Source organism: Xiphophorus couchianus, chromosome 18 (assembly GCF_001444195.1).
Source record: "Xiphophorus couchianus chromosome 18, X_couchianus-1.0, whole genome shotgun sequence".
In the NCBI taxonomy this organism is placed as follows: domain Eukaryota; kingdom Metazoa; phylum Chordata; class Actinopteri; order Cyprinodontiformes; family Poeciliidae; genus Xiphophorus; species Xiphophorus couchianus.
The window spans coordinates 4668291-4687975 of NC_040245.1; the positions used below are offsets into that span (position 1 = coordinate 4668291).

At 37.3% G+C, this 19685-nt stretch overlaps 3 protein-coding genes and 1 long non-coding RNA gene across 5 annotated transcripts in view; 2 read left to right on the forward strand and 2 right to left on the reverse strand.

Annotated features, from left to right (window-relative positions):
• The window catches only part of LOC114133523 (uncharacterized abhydrolase domain-containing protein DDB_G0269086-like), a 21956-nt gene extending 13877 nt beyond the window's left edge, over positions 1-8079 (forward strand). The window contains exons 3-4 of the mRNA XM_027999511.1: positions 6921-7038; positions 7437-8079. Of these exons, the coding sequence (XP_027855312.1) occupies positions 6921-6967 (47 nt within the window). The 3' untranslated portion in view covers positions 6968-7038; positions 7437-8079. The remainder of the gene's footprint in view (positions 1-6920; positions 7039-7436) is intronic.
• The window catches only part of LOC114133516 (2-oxoisovalerate dehydrogenase subunit alpha, mitochondrial-like), a 21017-nt gene extending 2969 nt beyond the window's left edge, over positions 1-18048 (reverse strand). The window contains exons 1-7 of one of the 2 annotated variants that reach the window (XM_027999504.1): positions 17794-18048; positions 15004-15177; positions 14844-14930; positions 14662-14770; positions 13503-13664; positions 12089-12295; positions 11307-11448 (exon numbers count right to left, since the gene is read on the reverse strand). In XM_027999504.1, coding sequence (XP_027855305.1) covers positions 11307-11448; positions 12089-12295; positions 13503-13664; positions 14662-14770; positions 14844-14930; positions 15004-15177; positions 17794-17907 — 995 coding nt within the window. In that variant the 5' untranslated portion in view covers positions 17908-18048. Of the gene's footprint in view, positions 1-11306; positions 11449-12088; positions 12296-13502; positions 13665-14661; positions 14771-14843; positions 14931-15003; positions 15178-15635; positions 15655-17793 lie in introns of those variants that run through there. The other variant, XM_027999505.1, reaches the window with a different exon arrangement.
• LOC114133496 (uncharacterized) lies at positions 1209-4985 on the forward strand. The gene is made up of 2 exons (XM_027999470.1): positions 1209-1611; positions 1743-4985. The coding sequence occupies exon 2, from the start codon at positions 2077-2079 to the stop codon at positions 4159-4161; it is 2085 nt and encodes a 694-aa protein (XP_027855271.1). The 5' UTR covers positions 1209-1611; positions 1743-2076; the 3' UTR covers positions 4162-4985.
• On the reverse strand, positions 7653-11300 carry LOC114133545 (uncharacterized). Its single transcript, XR_003593200.1, has 2 exons — positions 10543-11300; positions 7653-8709 (listed from the first exon to the last, which is right to left on the reverse strand). It is a non-coding gene; the product is annotated as an uncharacterized LOC114133545 (long non-coding RNA).
• Positions 18049-19685: the final 1637 nt, after the last annotated feature.

Sequence of the window (19685 nt, forward strand, 5' to 3'; positions counted from 1 at the left end):
GTTAAGATCTGGTGATTGACTTGGCCATTGCAGAATGTTCTACTTTTTTGCACTCATGAACTCCTGGGTAGCTTTGGCTGTATGCTTGGGGTCATTGTCCATCTGTACTGTGAAGCGCCGTCCGATCAACTTTGCAGAATTTGGCTGAATCTGGGCTGAAAGTATATCCCGGTACACTTCAGAATTCATCCGGCTACTCTTGTCTGCTGTTATGTCATCAATAAACACAAGTGACCCAGTGCCATTGAAAGCCATGCATGCCCATGCCATCACGTTGCCTCCACCATGTTTTACAGAGGATGTGGTGTGCTTTGGATCATGTGCCGTTCCCTTTCTTCTCCAAACTTTTTTCTTCCCATCATTCTGGTACAGGTTGATCTTTGTCTCATCTGTCCATAGAATACTTTTCCAGAACTGGGCTGGCTTCTTGAGGTGTTTTTCGGCAAATTTAACTCTGGCCTGTCTATTTTTGGAATTGATGAATGGTTTGCATCTAGATGTGAACCCTTTGTATTTACTTTCATGGAGTCTTCTCTTTACTGTTGACTTAGAGACAGATACACCTACTTCCCTGAGAGTGTTCTGGACTTCAGTTGATGTTGTGAACGGGTTCTTCTTCACCAAAGAAAGTATGCGGCGATCATCCACCACCGTTGTCTTCCGTGGACGCCCAGGCCTTTTTGAGTTCCCAAGCTCACCAGTGAATTCCTTTTTTCTCAGAATGTACCCGACTGTTGATTTTGCTACTCCAAGCATGTCTGCTATCTCTCTGATGGATTTTTTCTTTTTTTTCAGCCTCAGGATGTTCTGCTTCACCTCAATTGAGAGTTCCTTTGACCGCATGTTGTCTGGTCACAGCAACAGCTTCCAAATGCAAAACCACACACCTCGAATCAACCCCAGACCTTTTAACTACTTAATTGATTACAGGTTAACGAGGGAGACGCCTTCTGAGTTAATTGCAGCCCTTAGAGTCCATTGTCCAATTACTTTTGGTCCCTTGAAAAAGAGGAGGCTATGCATTACAGAGCTATGATTCCTAAACCCTTTCTCCGATTTGGATGTGGAAACTCTCATATTGCAGCTGGGAGTGTGCACTTTCAGCCCATATTATATATATAGTTGTATTTCTGAACATGTTTTTGTAAACAGCTAAAATAACAAAACTTGTGTCACTGTCCAAATATTTCTGGCCCTAACTGTATCCCTCCAAAAACAGTCACTTCAAATGATTTCCAGCTGGGAGATCATGTTTTGGAAAGCAAACATGTTTACACTCAGGGGTCACACCCAGTCCAAAAGCCAGGATCTGGATACCTGTCAGAAGAATCCTCATCAGAGTATTCTTTGTCAACATTAGGTTTTTTCTCTAATAAAGGATACATCTGTGCCATCTGGTCCTCCATGGGTGTCAAGTTAAACAGCAAATGGTGTATTTGTATGAGTGCAATACCATCTCCACCCAGCTGGCATGTGGCTCACAGAAAATCAAGCACACCCGTCTCTCCCACTCAGGCCTTCAGGAGCCTATAAAGCAACTCAGCACACCTGTGTTTGAGATAATCTCTACAAACAAAGACCTCATCTTCAAGCTCCTGCAGAACACCACTGGTAGGAACTGAACTTTAAATCTGTATTCAGAGGATCTTGTTGGCTTTACAAAATGGATTTATGAAAGTAGTTCATTTTGTTTATTTTCTTTTGATGACTCAAAAAGTAATTTGTACTTTGTGTGTTTGTAGGTTTTCAACCTGCTCAGGTGTCATGTATTGGAAAGAACAGTGATTTAAAGAAAAGAAAAGAGAAATAAAATAAAAAGATGACACTGAGAAGAGTTGGTCCGGGATTTCTTTGATGGGAGCAAGCCTTGTCAAGTTTGGGCAGAAGCTAAGGTGTTTTGTAGAGACTAAAAACTTGACAGTTGAAAATCAATGGAAACCAGCTGGAAACCAGTTCGAACCAATTGGGAACCAGTTGGAAACCAACTGAAGATCAGATGGAAGTGAAGACCTGAGAAGAGCTTTGACGAATCAAGTCAAGGAGGAACATCAGGTCATCTCATCTATACAGTCCACAATGGCTGAAGAAATGTTTGGAAAGTCAGTGAAACAATTAAAGCTGGATCGCACCATGGCAAAGTCTTCCTTCACCAAGCAAGCAAACTTCCTGAGCAGAAAAGCTTCCAACATGACAGAGATGGAACTGCGAGAGGAGTTTAAAAAGCTAACTTCTGATGCCAGACATGTAAGTGATTCAAATGATGATTACAAAGCTGGACTATTGGCAGAGGTGGGAGATGAAGCTGATGAACTTGATAAACAGCAAAAAACTGATTTGGAAAAGACTATTATTGACTGTGAATTAAAATTAGAAGAAGTCAAACAAATAGTTCAGTCTAATTTGTGGAAAAAATATGGTCAAGATGAACTCTATACTGCAATCCAAGAGGCAGAAAAGGCCTGTACTGATGCTTCTGACATAAAAGTTTTAACTGTGTACAAAAGCGCATATGAAGTGCAGCTGTCCTTCGTGGAGAATGTGATCCAGGAATCTATTAAATGTTTTGTGACCTGGGAAATGTGGATTCCAGTAGAAGAAAGGGACAATATAGAAGACAGAGTAAAACAAATGAAATTGATGAAAAATAAACTTCAAACAAGAAAATCGCAGTTTGCCATAGCACAAACGATTGCAGAGGAGGAGAGGAAATCAGATGCTGCTCAATCAGACCTTACATCTTTTCCTATACTAGCTCAACCTGCACCCAGTGTAAAGATTAGACCCATTTGTCTACCAAGATTTCATGGCTGTAAAAGAAACTTTCACAGATGGAGAAAAGACTGGGAAAGCCTGCAAAAGCAGGGAGAACCAAGTGGCTCAGTGGAAGTGAAAAAGTTTCAGTTGTTGGATAGTGTGGATGAAAGAATCTGTAATGAATTACATCTGTCTGCTTATGATACTGCTGCAGATATGTTCCGAGTGATGGAAAATAGGTATGGCGACAAGTTAAGCATTGCTTTAGAAATTATTGAAGAGCTTGAGAAGACTCCACCCCTGAAAGCAAACCAGCCAAGGAAAGTGATAGATCTTATTCAAGCAATTGAAAAGGCTCTAGCTGACTTAACAGAGTTAGGTAACATTGGAGCAATGAAAAATCCTCTGGTTATTAAATCTCTAGAGAGTAAACTACCTGATGTTATAAAGAGAGACTGGCTAGTTTTTATGGTTAATCCTGCCAATGCAGTTACACCAGATAACCATTTTGATAGTCTTCTCAAATTTTTAAAAACACAGGAGGAAGTTCTAGAGAAATTGGAGCCACCTGGAGTGAGTGAAAAGGTTGAGAAGAAGTTTGAGAAACGACATGCTTTTACTCGATCCACAAGAAAGAATCATGTCTGTATTGTGTGTGGAGACGCAAGACATGGAGATAAAATATTCTTCTGCAAACAGTTCAAAGCAATGAATTTACCTGAAAAGCTCAACATTGTAAAGACGTTGGACACATGTAAAAGGTGTTTGAGAAAGCATGGAGATGCTGATTGCATCAATACTTACCTTTGTAGAAATAAAGATTGTAAGAAAAGAAGCTTTTCAGATCACCATTTCCTCCTTTGCCCAAAGGGTGAGCTTACAAAGGTTGAGACTGTTAAACCAAGAAGGGAAAATAGACTGACAGAAGAGCAGGAAAAATTTATAGCTGGACTTTCACCAGAACTAGCAGAAGAATGCAGAAAAGCCTTTTCAAATGTGACCGCTTCAACAAAAAACACAAAGTGTGAAGCCTCTGGGCTTATGAAGTCATATGGACTAAAAGAGCAACCTGTCATTCTAATGCTATTGGAAGTCACTACGAACGCAGGCCAGAAAATAGGCACTTTGATTGACTTGGCTTCTGATACTAATTACATTACTCATCAAGCAGCTAAAAGGTTGAGCCTAGAAGGTGAAAACATAACATTAGTTGTTCATGGTGTTGGGGGAATGTCAGTCAAAGTTAGAACAAAGAGATACCTGTTAAGAGTGAGAGTTAAGACCCCCAAAGGGACAATGAAAGCTCACCAACTCATCTGTTATGGACTTAGTGAAATTGCTAAAGTGCATAAAGTCATTCAACCACTGCAGCTGCAAAAGTGTCAGCACAATCAAACAATGGCTTAACTTAAAGAAAGTAAATTTGACTTTGTCATTTTAAATCAGGGGAATTACTTTAATCCTTTTTATCAAAGAACGCAGACTTTGAATTAGACCACATCCGCAGGGCACCAGCAGCAAACTGTAACGACAAAACATAGATCAGATTCTCCAAAGACATCATTCATTTGTGTAGTCATCACAAATATCTTCAATTCACTGTGTATCCGAGTGAAATCTCCACTGCTCGTGGCTCTGTGGCTGCTATCGTCGAAATAAGTGTGAAACCGCTTCTCCAAGCAGTCGCATTCCTCCTCAGAGACAACAGCTTTTGTTGTAGTTCAGAGTCAGGCCTGGAGCTCAGAACTCCAAGCAAGTCTGTATGTAGTTAGCCATGAGCAACTCATCACATGAAGCCTTATCTCCTACTTGTCCAGTTCTGCTCATTAAATGGTGGATGTGATCTATTCAATCTACGCTTCAATTATTATATATATACTCTAACAGATGGAAAACACCAAAACCTTGTAATCACCAGCTTCTTCCTGATCTGATCTTGCAGATCTTCCTCTTAAACCAATCTTGTAAAATAGAACTAAACAAACAAAACAAAACAATAAACAAAAGCTTAAAATGTGCTGCAGTTGTACAGTTTACATTTATCATCAAAACAATGAATATCAGTGTGAATTAAACAGTCCAGTTTAAATTACTTTTATAGAACAAACTAGATCTTACTGGTTATTTGTCTAAAACATTCTACATGCGTTCCTTAAACAAAAATTCAAAAGAGTTAAACCTGGAGAAATTATAATGTCAATGTATAACTTAACAAATCCAGACATTTTCAAAATATATATCCATTAAATTAATGCTCTGAAAATGGCTAACACAATAATATTTTTAATTTCTATAATTGTTTCCCAAGTTAATTTACCAAAATATGCTTCATTAATCGCTATAAATTTGTTATCTATTGGTTTCAAAAATACTTTAGCCCATTGTCAGAACATCCTTCAATGAAGAACAACTCAAATCCATTCAAAAGAAACACATATTTCACCAGATCATATCTTTCCTTTCACTTCTTATGTGTAACACAGATCAAACATGTTCTTCAAAAATTGTATTTAGTCTAATTAAGTAATATAAAAGATAAACCCATAACATATTCTCCCCCCTGATGATGCATTACCTGCTAATGCATCACAATTTCTACTACTTTAAATAACGATGTTGATGAAACAGGTTTATTATGTTCCCTGAGAAATTCTACCAAATTCAATGCTGCCTTTTTCCCAAAAGGTAAACTTTTCAAAACAAACAGAACAATTTATTTTAGCATGCATTAAATCTTCAAGATTACTATTTTCCCAAAACACTTCACGTTACAGTTTTAAAGCTCCTTATCTCATTTTACTCTTATGATTTTCAAATAATCCGTTTTACAAACTTCTCAAGAATTTTCACCAATGTTTGACAAGGCATGTTTACCAATTAAGACTCTGTGAAAGTTATGCATAAACCAGCCAGAGAGACGTTGGAGAAAATTTAAAATATAGTCGACAAAGAAAATCCAAAAATGATAAATTGGGCCCAAACTGAAGTCAACATAACAAAGTACAATTCAGGTGGTAACAGAACAAACTCAAGCACAAACTGACCTAACAAACAAGACATGAGGGGAACTTAAATAGTGGCTGATCAGACCATTAACACACACTAGGGGCAATTAAACACACAAAAACCTAACAAATACTGGTCAGAATATTACCAAATCTACAAATGAAAGAAATTAAACTAAAGACCAAATTTCCCCCTCCCCTGGTGAACGGGTCCAGAGGAAACTGGTAACTCAAAAGAAAGAAATTAATTCGTTATATTTACCAAAATATAAAGAACGGACACTTAAAGTTAACTAAATGAGTGCACAACAAATAGCTAACTAAAGAGTCAGACTAATGAAAACAAATTTAAAGATAAAAATCTAAACTACTCACTACTTAATATATAAAGTAATATTAAAGGAATAACAGAAAACCATTACCAAGAGTATCTGTGTGTGACAGTCAGGACAGCTGACACAAACTCAGTGTTTGGATGCTAAAAACTTATATTTAACATTTTCCACATTATTCCTTGCTCACTATGTATTTGCTTGTTTAAACTATCTACTCTAAAGAGAAAATGTTTCACTAAATCTAGGAAACCAAATTACCTCAAAATCCTGCAGATATGTTTTAGTTTCATCTAATTTTAATTTGAACTTAAAACCTTTTTGGGGTACCTTTTGTCGTTCCACTACTAAAATTGTAACTTATACCTTTTGTCAAGAGGTACTTTTAGATGATGGGAGAGAAAGTGATCTGCATCACACCTTCCCGTTCTGTCCTGCTGAGCTGCTGCAAGTGGGGGTTACTTCGCACTTAAAAAATAGTGGTATGCAAAGAGGCTTCACATGTTAATTAGTTGAATCTAGTGGGGTAGAAGTTACAGCACAGCGCTGTGGCTCCCCTGCTGAGCTGCTGCAAGGGGGCTGCAAGTCCCCCTGATCTACATTATTCTCTACAAAAGTTCCACCAGATCCTCTTTCATTACCCCATAAGTTATTTCTAACTTAATATTATCCTTCAACAACAAATTTGTACAGTTTAGCAAACTTTTTCTATATTCAATCAATTTCTAGTCAACATTTTTATCTAATATTTTAGTTGTCAATTCTATACACAGTTTTTATTTTATTTATTTCTCTACCTAATCAGTCATGTATTTAGCTATTTATTTATTCACTTTATTTCCTTATTTCATTTGCAGCCCTCTCTTCTTTCTATAGGCACTTTTGAAATGAAATGACCTTTTGTAATGCATTAAAAGTTCCTGAAAAAGAAATAAATCCATAAATAGTGTAATGTTAATGTATCTGTCCTACCATCCCCCCTGTTGAGACATGCGAAACGCCATGGCTCAATATGGCAGCCCACTTATACAAGTTTTCATTTGCAAAATAGGCTTGTTTGCAGGTCACTTATAGATTTGATCTTCTATTTTTGCTCCATTTTTAATCCAAAGATCTCTTTCTTTTTTTAGGACTTAATTGTTGCATGTCTTTTAGGATCTTTTGTCATATGTTTGATTTTTGTTTTTCCATATATAAGATCTTTATTTGTCCCTCCGCTGCTTTTTTTTTTTTTTTGCCATCTCATCAGTGAAGTCGTTCCCTAGAGACACTTTATCTTTCCCTGTGGTGTGTGCGGCACATTTACAAATTGCTAGTTGTTTTGGTAGCTGCACAGCTTGTAGTAATTCTTTTAATAGGTCTGCATGAGTTACTGGTTGTCCTGTAGTAGTTATCATACCCCTATTTTTCCAGTACTGTGCAAACGTGTGTACTGTTGCAAACGCATACTGACTGTTGGTGTAAATCGTCACTTCTTTATTTTTCTTTGAGGAACCATCAACAAAAAATATTTCACCTTGATCTAATGGTAGATCTTTTAAATCATTTCTACTCTTTGCGTTTTGTTCTGCCATTTCCTGACAATCATGCTTTGTACCATCATCTGGAAGAGGTAACAAAGTTACAGGATTTTAAAATCATGCATCTTTCAATAGTCAGATGAGGTTGCGATAATAATGTGCTCATACAGGAGAGATGCCTCGCAGGCGATAAAAAAGTCATATTTGTTTGTAATAATAGTGCTGAAACTGCATGTGGTACTTTTAATGTTAACGGATGAAACAGTACAACAGGAGCACTAACTTCTACAGCCATAGAAGCAGCAATCACTGCTCTCACACAGGGAGGCTGGGCGCACGCCACACTATCAAGTTTGGAAGAAAAATATGCTATTGGTCTCATTTTATCACCATGTTGTTGAACTAGTACCGAGGTCATATACTGACCTTTGCAATCCACCATTTGGAAAAAAGGTTTTTTATAGTCTGGTAAGGCAAGCACAGCACTTGACACTAGGGCCTGCTTTTATTCCACATAGTGCTTTTTTTTTTTGCTTCCTCTGTCCATTTCAAAGAGGAAGACATTTTTAGATCTTTTTTATACATTAGTTTGCTTAAAGGGGCCACAATTTCTGCATAATTAGGCACCCAGTTTCGACAATAGTTAGTTAACCCCAGAAAAGACATCATCTGTTTTTTTTTTTACTTAAACAGAGATACATGCGGGGAGGTCCACGTTCTGTCTAAAGATTTTAAATCATCAGGAAGAGCGACAGCTGCAACGGCTGTGTTTTGTATCTGTATACAGATAGGTCACTGTGATTTTAGCTGGAGTGACCTTGTTGAGCCTGTCTTCATAATTCTTATCAGGCCCAGACGCATTTTTGAACCAAAGAATTATGTGTAAGTTGTCTGGAGGCATTTGATCCTGGGGGGCAGAGATGGCTTTACCTCCCTCAGTCAGGAGTGCCTGAGTAAAGTTATGTGGAGGTCTGTTGGGCACATTTAATGTATAATAATAGTGTGGAGTTCCATTTCCTTTAACAACAAAGAAATCTCCCTTTTTTATTTCTGACTGCCTTTTAACCGCTATGTGCCCATCAGTGGTTGGAATCAAAGCTAATCCTAGCTATATAAGGCCATCTCTGCCTAATAAGTTTACTGGGCATTCTGCCATCATTCATGAAAAGAGTTATTTCTGGTCTTACACTGTCCATAGATAATAAATCCTGTAGATTTAATTGGACCTCTTCACTCTCTAAACTTTCTGATTCTAGTCATGCTGACTGATATATGTATTTTTCTGGGCAATATCTGGCTATGTGTCCTTCTTTCCCACAACACCAACATCCTCCTAAATAGCGTTGTCTGAAGTTCCCTCTTCCCAATCTCCCTTTCTGTCCTCTGGGGTTCTGACCTCTACCCCTAAAGCTTCCTCTTCCTCTCCTTTCTTGATAAAATATTTGCTCCTCATCTTGGAAAAAGGCTCCTGAAACCTTTTTCTTTTCTTTTGAGACCTTTTCTACGTGTATAGCGTGGTTAATGTGTTCATCTAAAATCCCAGTCCTCAATCTCATGTAATGTTGATGCATTCTCAGGCTGTATTCATCAAACGATTCTTCCTCCTCTTCTCTTTTTTGTGCTAATTCTAACCAAATTTTTACATCCTCATACCCTTCTTTGCGCATTTTCTTTGGTTTTGACTTTGTTTTTTGTTTTATTTTATCCTGCAGTACTGTTAGGTTTTTTGAATTTAGACGACCGTCAAAGTTATAGTTTGTTATCCATTTATCTAAATGTTTTATTTTATGCGGATCCTGATTTTCAACATATTTCCAGTCATTTGTTTTTAAACTGTCTGTTGGCTTATTCTTGCTTATACTTTTCCCCATTTTTAAAAAAAATTTTTTTTTTAAATAAAATTTGGCCCAGTTTTTTCGACTCCTAGGGAATCCTATAAACTGGAGATCTTTTCAGTAGGCCAGCAATTAAAAATACCTGTAGTGGTAACCCCCGCTTCAACTCTTTCGAGTGGGGGGTTCTTACCTGTGCATCCAAGACAGGTTTGCTGGTTTCAACCCTACTGTTTTATATGAGATAAAACACCAAGTGGTAATAATATCTCCAATCACACACACAAGCACACGTGTTGTTGCGGAATTTAAGCACCTGCTTCGCCGGACTCCGCCATCCGTTCCAATTACAATTTTAGTGCCTGATTTAAATATTTTTATTGTTGATTAAATTTTATTATTATATATCGAATTGAGGAAATTTTATTATTTTTATTTTTATCGCCTAATTGATTAAATTTTATTATTTTTTATTTTTATCGCCTAATTGATTAAATTTTATTATGTTTATTTTTATCTTCCAATTTATTAAATTTTACTGCAGGTCTGCACCAGGCGCCTTTTTCCACGAAATTTTGCGCAAGGACTTCGGACGTCCTTCACGGATTTTGTGCCCTAATTTTACCTGTTAGAGTCTAGAATTTACAGGGTTTTTCTATTCGCGCAATGACCCCCAGTCATTCGCCACACTTTTAAACAAGAATCCACTCACCCTCTGTCTCTCCCTGGAGTCGTCAACCGTCAGATCCCAGCAGGCAGGCCGAGCGCCAGCCCTTGAACAGGTTCTGATAAGTTTCCACTAGGAAACTTGCCGTGGGCACGGTCTTTACTGGGGTCCACCACGCCTGCCGGAATCTTTCCGGTATATTGACATCCGGCTGCGAAGGACCAAATAATGTAAGGTCTAAATACCTATTAAAGAAACACAGTAAAGACAAGAGAGTTAGATTCTTTGTTTCTCGCGAGGAGAGCAGACAGAATTGTGCTTTCAGTTACAAATCTCCAACCGCTCTGAAAACACATATGCCTGCTCCCCTATTTTATTGCTTTCAGAGTCCCTATCACAGAGAGCACTGCAACTCTAAGGGGTGGGGTCAACAATTCATCACATGGTTGCAGCGCTAATAACATTCACTATCTAGACACATGTTATCTACACTCTAGATCCTTTTGCTCCAGGCACGGCGTCGAATAGGACACGTTGTATAGCTTCAAAGCAACGGCTTTGTAGCACAAAGAAGCACAGAGCAGAGTATATAGCAGGACTGTAAAACTCTGCTGGGAGCAACTAACACCTCCATCTCCCAGGTAGTCCTGCTGAGAATATCTGTCACCTCTCTCTCCCAAGGAGGCCTTAGGAAGGAATCAAAATTATTTAACACACAGAAACATTATCTAAATGTAACTACAAGGCTACATGATACAACGAATATTTGATAATACTAGTAATACAATTTACCCAACAAGTAGTAATTCGATTCCGGTCTGAAGTGGGAACACCTGAAACATTTGAGAGTGAAAGTATTTCCTTCAGACAACTTGTGGAAATGTCCCCTTCACAAGAATTTGTTAATCAAATCCAAAAGCACTGTCTGCTTCTGGTTGTCAGGAACGTCTGACAACTTCTGGTTGTTTAGATGTAAAATGATCTTTGGACAGGTGAAATCCCAACTTCATTAAACAGGTTAAATGTGCATTTTAATAACAATAAAGCTGCTATTGTGCTGAAAGAAATAACTGTTGTAACTTTAATTTGCTGCACACGTCTTTTTTTTAATTCTTCCCCTCTCTCACTACTTGACTGTTAATGTTTTGATTCGGAAATGAGGGTGGAGTGCGTGGAAAAAAGATCAAACTGCGAACCTGTAAGTCATCGCCTCGATAAGGAAAGGCTGGTTTTCAGCCACAGCCCTGCGCCGCGCTTCCTTTGTGGCGTTGTAGACGGCGAACACGTCGTTTCCATCGACACGGATGGACAGCATGCCATAACCAGGCCCTCTAGCAGCTGGAGAAAAAGAAGAAATGATACATCATTTCTTCGATTAATCAATTAATTCAACGATTAATCAAATTAATTGTAATTAATCGATTGATGAAATAATTGTCAACTAATTTATTAATCGTTAACTGGATTATAGAGACTAAAAAGAACAACACATTCGGTGCAGTAATTAAGCCAAAAATGTATTAAAAAGTCTTAAATCAATTTTTATAAATAATTAATTGTCAGAATAATCAATAGATTAATGAATGATCAGAGGTGTTCAGAGTACGCAAACAAATTGCACACAAGTAAGAGTAGCAATACTTCAACATATTTTTACTCAAGTAAAAGTAAAAAGTAGTCATCCAAGAAATTACTCAAGAGTTATAAAGTATTTGGTAAAAAGTCTACTCAAGTATCAATCATTAATATTTAAAAATTAAATAATCATACGGATCAAAATTTAAGGTTAAGTGGAAATTTTGATATTTTAATTTCATTCACTGGTTAAAAATCCAGAAGTTTTACTCAAGAGCAGAGATACTTCATAATAAAATTACTCAAAGCACAGCATAGTAAAAATACTCCTATAAGTAAATTTTTTCCAAAACGTTACTCAGGTAAATAGTTCAACCCGTTTGGATTTTTAAATCCGTCTCACCGATGCCGTCGCCTCTGTACTGCTCGTTGGTCGGGGTGGAGATCGCGTAGCCGTTGTTGCGACAGAAGAAGATCAGCGGACACTCGAGGGTCGCTGAGAAGTTGAAGCCGGCGTGTGCGTCCCCTTCGCTGGCTGCTCCCTCCCCGAAGTAACAGATCACCGCGCGGTTCATGTTCTCCCTCTTCAGCGCATACGCAGCTCCCGCCGCTGAGAAAAACAGGAACATTCAGCGTCAACATTCACATATCAGAGGTTAAATCAGGGTTCATACACTTTTCCCACGGTATAATTTCAGCACTTTTCAAGCATTTAAACGGGAGTTTTCAAACTTTCCCCAGCACTACATATTATATGGTATCATTTATGACTGTTCTTGATGTTTTGTGATATTAATCTACATTGCAAAACAGAGACGAACTGATATTAAACAAAATGTAGTTTTTAAATGTCTCTCATACATCCTACAAGCCTAACTGATCTGAGAATAAAACGCTAATTTGACATAAAAATCCTCCAATTTTAGTAATGTCGTATAACGTATAAAATATGAGACAACATATATTTCAATTACACAGATCAATAAGTAATTAGGAGTAATAACTATTTTTTACATTGAAACAACCCAAACAAATCTTGTTGAGGTAAATTAAATGCTCAAATTAAATGTTTAAACACAAAATACAAAGAAGGCTACAAGAAAAATCTAAAAAAAAAAAAAAATGTTATCGCAAAGTTTTCTGGTATTCAGCAAATATAAATAATTAGGGTAATTATTAATGACCTAAAAGAAGAAAAGTTTAATCTGATTTAACTTTAAGCAGTGAGGGAAAAAAAAGGTTTTTTATTAGGTGTATGAAAACATCAAGTTTCAACTGTATGTAATGTTTTCAAAATTTAGGCTTTTAATCCAACGTTAGATTGAACTTTATTACAAAACTGTGTAGTTTGAATATCGAACATTTTTAAAGGATTTTATACAGAATTCAACTCTTTCCAAACATTTTGTTAAGCTAAATAACCTTCCTGCTCAAATTAAACACCTAAACATAAATACAGTATCTTCACAAACCTTTGAAATCATAGAAAGTTACAAAAAAAATATCTAAAAATGTTTGATGTTTCCAGCATTTAACAGACAGAAATAATTTTAGGAATTTTAACTGGGACTTGATTATTTAAGTGAGAAAAAAAAGTTTCTTTTATTAAGTGTGTGCAATAATGTTTTCCAAATTTAGGCTTTTAATGAAACATTAGCTTCCACTTTATTACCAGACTGCGCAGTTTGAATATCAAACATTTTCAAGGACCTTTTTCCATAAATCAAGCACTTTCCATGTCTTGAAAAACCCTGTCTGGAGCATTTTGAAGGATTTCAGGCGAACCCTGTTAATTACAAGTGGCTGTGCGGCCTCACCCTGAGGAATCTGTGTGGCCAGAGGAGACGAGATGGTGACGAAGTGCAGATCTTTGCAGCCGTAGTGGACAGGCATCTGGCGGCCCTTCCCAAGGTCGTCGGCGTTGGCGTAGCACTGAGCCATGAACAGATCCAGGGGGAAACCGCGGTACATCAGCACTCCTGAGGAGCCACAGGGGAATATTTATATATGAAAACCACAAACGGTAACGGTCATCATACAGCTAACGGAACCGAAATACAGAATCAAGGTGGCGAATAACTCAACTGGAAGGAAAATGTTTGACATATATTGGCATTTATTTTAGTTGCAGGACTGGATGAACATTTTTTAATCGAGTTAGTAGCACGGTCTGTAATTTATGACATTTTAATCAAAAACTATACATCTAAAAATAACATTTTTGTTGCTAAATCATTTTATTATTTCAACAACAAAGATATTTATTGTTTTTTAGGTTATTCAACCATCAGATTGGAGCAAAAAATGCTTTTATATCATTCAGCTTTCCAGAGTTTCAAGAACCCTGATCGTTTGTGGAACTGAAATAAGACAAAACTAACTTAAAAGTAACTTTTCAGCAAACTATAGAAGATTAATTTAAGTCAATAATTCCTTAATATTTATGAAAAATTACTAATTCCACTGGAAGATTATTTCACTTATTGTCTTATATAACATGTGAAATAATTTGCCAGTGGATTTTTACCATTTTATAAATCAAGCTTCAACAATTATTGACTTAAAACAAGCGCCTGTATCTTGCTGTAATGTTCTTGTAGGTTAATTTGGTTTTATTTCAAGTGTAATAAGACATTTGGTTTAGAAACTAGATTAATAATACTTGATAAATTTTATTCTGCAGTGTATATGCAAAAAAGATACTCAAGTAAAATGAAACCAGAATTAAAGCAAAATATAGAACATTCCTGCTACTAAACCTGTTAAATTTTATTCCATTTTTATTTTCTGTTGATCTACCACAAAAAAGAAAATGAATAAAATACACTGGAGTTAGTGAAAAAACCCTAGAGGTGTAAATACTTTTGAAGCAATGCATGAAATGCAAAACAATCCTCAGGCAATACTTTGAATAGAAACAATGACATTTACAGGGTTAAAGGTCGTAAAGTATAATAAGAACATCTTTTTTCGTACCAGCTTCTCTGTATTGACCAAAAACCAAATCATTAGACTCGAGAGCTGCAGCGCTGCCGATGTGCGTCCCCTCCTCTCCGTAGTTGGTCATGTAGAAGGAGATTCGACCCTGAAAACAAACAATTGCATCTTACATCAAATTGCACCTGTTCTCCGGTTAAACCTTGAAGTAAAAACCGGACCTGTCTCTGAGACTCATAGAGAATCCGGTCCATCGTGTTCAGCAGCGTCATTTTCTGGTAGAAGTTTAGAACCGTCTCTTTGGAGAGCTGAACGGGAAACAAACAGCAGAGCTCCTAATGTGAACTTTAACAACGACACATACAGGTAGAGTGGATTTACCTGGGGGTCCTCAGAGGGGTTGATTATGTTGCCCTGCCTGTCCATCACCCGGTACACGGGAATCCCAGAAATAACATTGGGCTGAATGAATTCAAGACGGTCCACAAACTCTGCTGAGGCGCCAGGAAACTGGGGCTTTTCCAGAGACGAGTCAAAGGGCTGCTGCTGTACAGCCTGGAGGAGGAAAAGTTCATCATTTTATTCTCAAAAAGCCTCCAGTATGTGAGTAACTACAGATCTGACTAGATTACTTTGTAATTCTTGATATAAAACAGTAGAACTAGGGATGCAAGAGATCTATTTATGAGTTAATCTAAAGTCAACTAATTGATAAGCAGCCATTTTCTTAAAAACCTGAGTTTTTTCTACTATTTCCATAACAGGAAGAGCATTTTCTTCAGAATATTCTGAATTAAAAATATATACTTTAAATTTTAACATTATTTTGCATCAGCTGTTGAAAAACACTGCCTGAATAAACATAATTTTTTGGTTTTCTCACATTATTAAACTTAGAAAACATAACACAACAGAAACCTCTTAGATTTTTGAATAGAAAAATAAAGATGAAAAGAAAAAATATCTTAAGCACTTCTTTCCCAATGTACAGAGAGATATTTATACGGAAGTACCGTTTGTGTTTACTCTTGAAGAAATTAACTCTACGCTTTGTGTTATCACATCCTCAACTTCATAGCAAATCAGCAATTTTTTAATAAAAAGCTGACAATGCTCCATTAAAGTGACAAATTAAGCTTCTCCGGTGTGTATATTTCAAAACAGAACCGCATAAAGTGCATTTTCCATCCCAAACCGGACTCTGTTTGGACCGTTGCCCTTTCCCGTTCTTAGATATCTCCGCCATCTTTGTTTCTGTTTCAACCTGTCCATCAACGGCTCCGTTTATGGATGACCAGTGGCGCCCTCTGCTGGAAGGCGGCCAAACTACAACACTAAAAGAAGCTCTAAGCGGACGTTATTAGTTAATCTATTGGAATTAATTTAGATTTAATAAGCAATTCATTGTCAATAAATCGTAACTCGATTAATTGTTTTCATGTTAACAAAAAAGGAAAGAAAAACTGCATGGATATTTGCCTATTTAGAAGCCAAAGACTTGGTGCAGCACAAAGGGAGTGTCTGACGAACGGACCGTGAAGTCTATATTTGCATTTCCTACAAGCATATCGGAGCAAATGAAGACACAGGGTCCACCAGCTGGGTGTCCTCAAGACAAAATAAGTGGTGAGATTTTAACTTCTACTGTCTGGTTAAAAAAAAATAAAAAAGAGTGATATTTCTGGTTTCTGCTTGAATGAAAATCTTAAAATGTATTAATTAGTCTGTTTTAAAGCACGTTAAAGCAGTTAGTCACCATAGACTCATAAAACCAGCTCTGAGAAGATCATGTTCACCTTTAGGTGGCACCACAGGTTAACTAAAACAACAACACTTCGATTAAGTTGTTTCTTTCCCAAATCTAAAGACTAAATCCTTGTCCTGTTTGCCCACCTCATGCAGATTTATCATCGGATACCTGAACTTGTCTAATATGGACACTAAACAAAATACAATAAACGGTAATATTTCAGCTCAATCTGACACTTCAGTTAATAAGATTCAATCCACAAGTGTAAAATAACTTTACATAGATTTCTACATATTAAAGGGGTGGCATTATGTATTTCCAAAGGAACACACACAGTGCCATCTTAGAGTACAATCAAGTAACTATGTTACCTTCAAGTGGCCTAGAAAATTATGGACAAGACAGTATTTAACACATTCTACAGGAACGATAAACCACAAAACGTTAGGGCTATTTAAGCTGACTGATCAGAGTGTTTTGTCCAAGTATATACAAGGAAAGTTGAGTGGAAGAAAAAAGTGTGGTGGAAAAAGGTAAAAGGCCGGCGCTACACTTGTCATAGTCCTTGCATTAAGCCACTCCTGAAGCGAAGACGTCAAAAAAGTCTTACGTAGCCTAAGAGCAACAAGGACTAAATCGGTGGTTCTGAGTTCTGGTTATCAGAGTCTACAGTCCAGCATGTTCAACTAGTTTCCATACTGCCACACACCTGACGAACGGTCAGCAGCACTACAGTGGAGGAGATAAAACATATTCGTCCTGGTATCTGTATGACTTTACTATTGCAGTTACTTGTTTACACTGATTAGTATTTAATGTGCAAATAGATAAAATTTTAATTAACCATCTCAGTTGCACATTCCTTTGGAACACTTCATTTGTTTACTGCTGAAAGTACGTCCTTCAACATTTACAACAAAGCTTATTGGTACCCATATGTAGCCTGCCATGTAGGTGTTCTAAAATAGCTGGTGCCCTGGTTGGTTTGAGTCCTCACGCCCCTTTGTTTGACCAATGGAAAGGAAGCTAGCCAAAACTTTAGCCGGCCGCTAACTAGCTATATAGCTGGGTTTCAGGGTCCGAACGAATGAAAATAACGCAAAAAAATCGAATTTATAATGAAGTCGTATTATTCCATTAGGGTGTTATGTTTTTTGCTTTATTTTGTCGCCTGCATTAGTCTTAGAGATGCTAACAGAAGTATCTTGTTTATAAACTATCGCGAGAATTCGGTGACGCATATAAAGGGTCATGCACATTTTGGCACCAAGGCAGCCAAATAAAACGCTCGCCATGACCCTCTTTTTGCTAAGCGACTTTAATGCCCAACCACTCCACCGTGTTAGACCTTTGTGGGTTACATACAACTAAACCCATCTTACATCTGTATTTCAGTTTGATGTGACGCCGTTTAAACTCACAGTAACTATGAAGGACCGACGCTGCAGCAGCCTCGGCGTCTTCAGTGCAGCCGTTTGCCGAACAGCATGACGACATAACCCATATATTCTGCTCATACCGCTAACAGCCGCCATGTGAATTCTTCAGCCGCTTGGTAGAAATCCCAGAAACAGTACTGCTACACGGTTACAGTAATGAGTTTGACTTCAACAGGATAAAGTGGAAAACTCTCAGACCTCCACTGCTCCCATTCACTCTTTCGGTATATACGGTTGGATGACGCCACACTGCCACCTTTAGGCCAGATAGTGACGCTTCCTCTTCTTCTTTTGTTTTTTTATTGGCGGCTGGCATCCAACTTGAGGTGCATTTACCGCCACCTACCAGACTGGAGTGTGGTCATCAGAGATCTCAGAGGGAATTAAATCCGCCTCAATGATGTGTAGGATGTGCAAATTCACATCCTAACACACTCATTAATACCTGAATTAATGCATGAGCATGCACTGGCATACACACAAATACTTGTTCATATCCTAAATACGACTCATTAACCCAGTGTTATTTAAGAATCTAAATAAGAGATTTCTAACATAACTTGATTTATTATCTAATAGACTAATCATAGACAGTCCTATATTCTTTCTACTTAGTAACGACTTTAAAATCTGGCGTTCCTCTGAATATTTATCACATTCTAACAAGACATGCTCCACTGTTTCCACCTGATTGCAATAATTACAAGCCCCATTCTCATGCTTTCCTATTTTAAAGAGCGAACTATTAAGTCCAGAATGTCCAATTCTAAGTCGAGACATAACTACTTCCTCTTTCCGCCTTCCACTCATATAATTACTATCTCCCACACTCTTTTGAATTGTATATAGTTGTCTCCCATTATCATGGTTATCCCATAGCTCCTGCCAAATCTTAATAATTTCTTTTTGAATAATAGATTTACCCTCATTTTTACTCAAAGGAATATTCAGATGAACAATATCTGATTTCAAGGCCTGCTTAGCTAGAATATCTACTTCCTCATTTCCTTCTATACCTACATGAGCAGGAATCCAGACAAATTGAACCAAGCATTTATTGTTATGAAGATGAACTAATAATTGATATATTCTTAATATCAAATCTAATCTGCTAGATTTACCAGATTTAATACTTAATAATGCTGCTTGACTATCTGATGCTATGATAAATGTACTTACTTCCCTATTATCATTACCAAGCAACCATTCTAAGGCCAATATGATGGCTGATAATTCAACTGTAAAAACAGCTAAATGGTCAGCTGTTCTCCTCTTAATCAAGACTTTATGGTGTGGGATATTCACTGCTGCCCCAGTTCTACCACTATTTGGATCTTTAGATCCATCTGTATATATAATTATGTTGTCTTTATATCTTTCAAAATATCTATTAACTACAACCCATTCTGGAGTCTTTCCCTTTTTAAGAATTTCATTTAATTGAAGATCAACTTCTGGAGTTAGAAATAACCATGGAGGAATTTCAGATTGAGGAACTGTAGCACTATACTGGAGCATAGTTAAGCCAAGCTGTTTTGCCTTTATTTCCCCAATCCATCCAAAACTATTACAATTTAATTTATGATGTTCCCAACATTCCTTCAGCACCATCTTAGTTGGATGATCACACTTATGTCCTTGTAGGTTCACCCAGTACATGTACATTAATTTCAACCTTCTTAATCTTAAAGGAAGCTCACCAGTTTCTACTTGTAAAGCAGCTAAAGACGATGTTCTGAAAGCTCCACAACAAATCCTCAATGCTTGTGTTTGCTCACTATCAAGTTTTCTCAAATGACTGTCAGCAGCTGCCATATATGCTATACCCCCATAATCCATAATAGATCTCATGAGCGCCTGATAAACTCCCAACA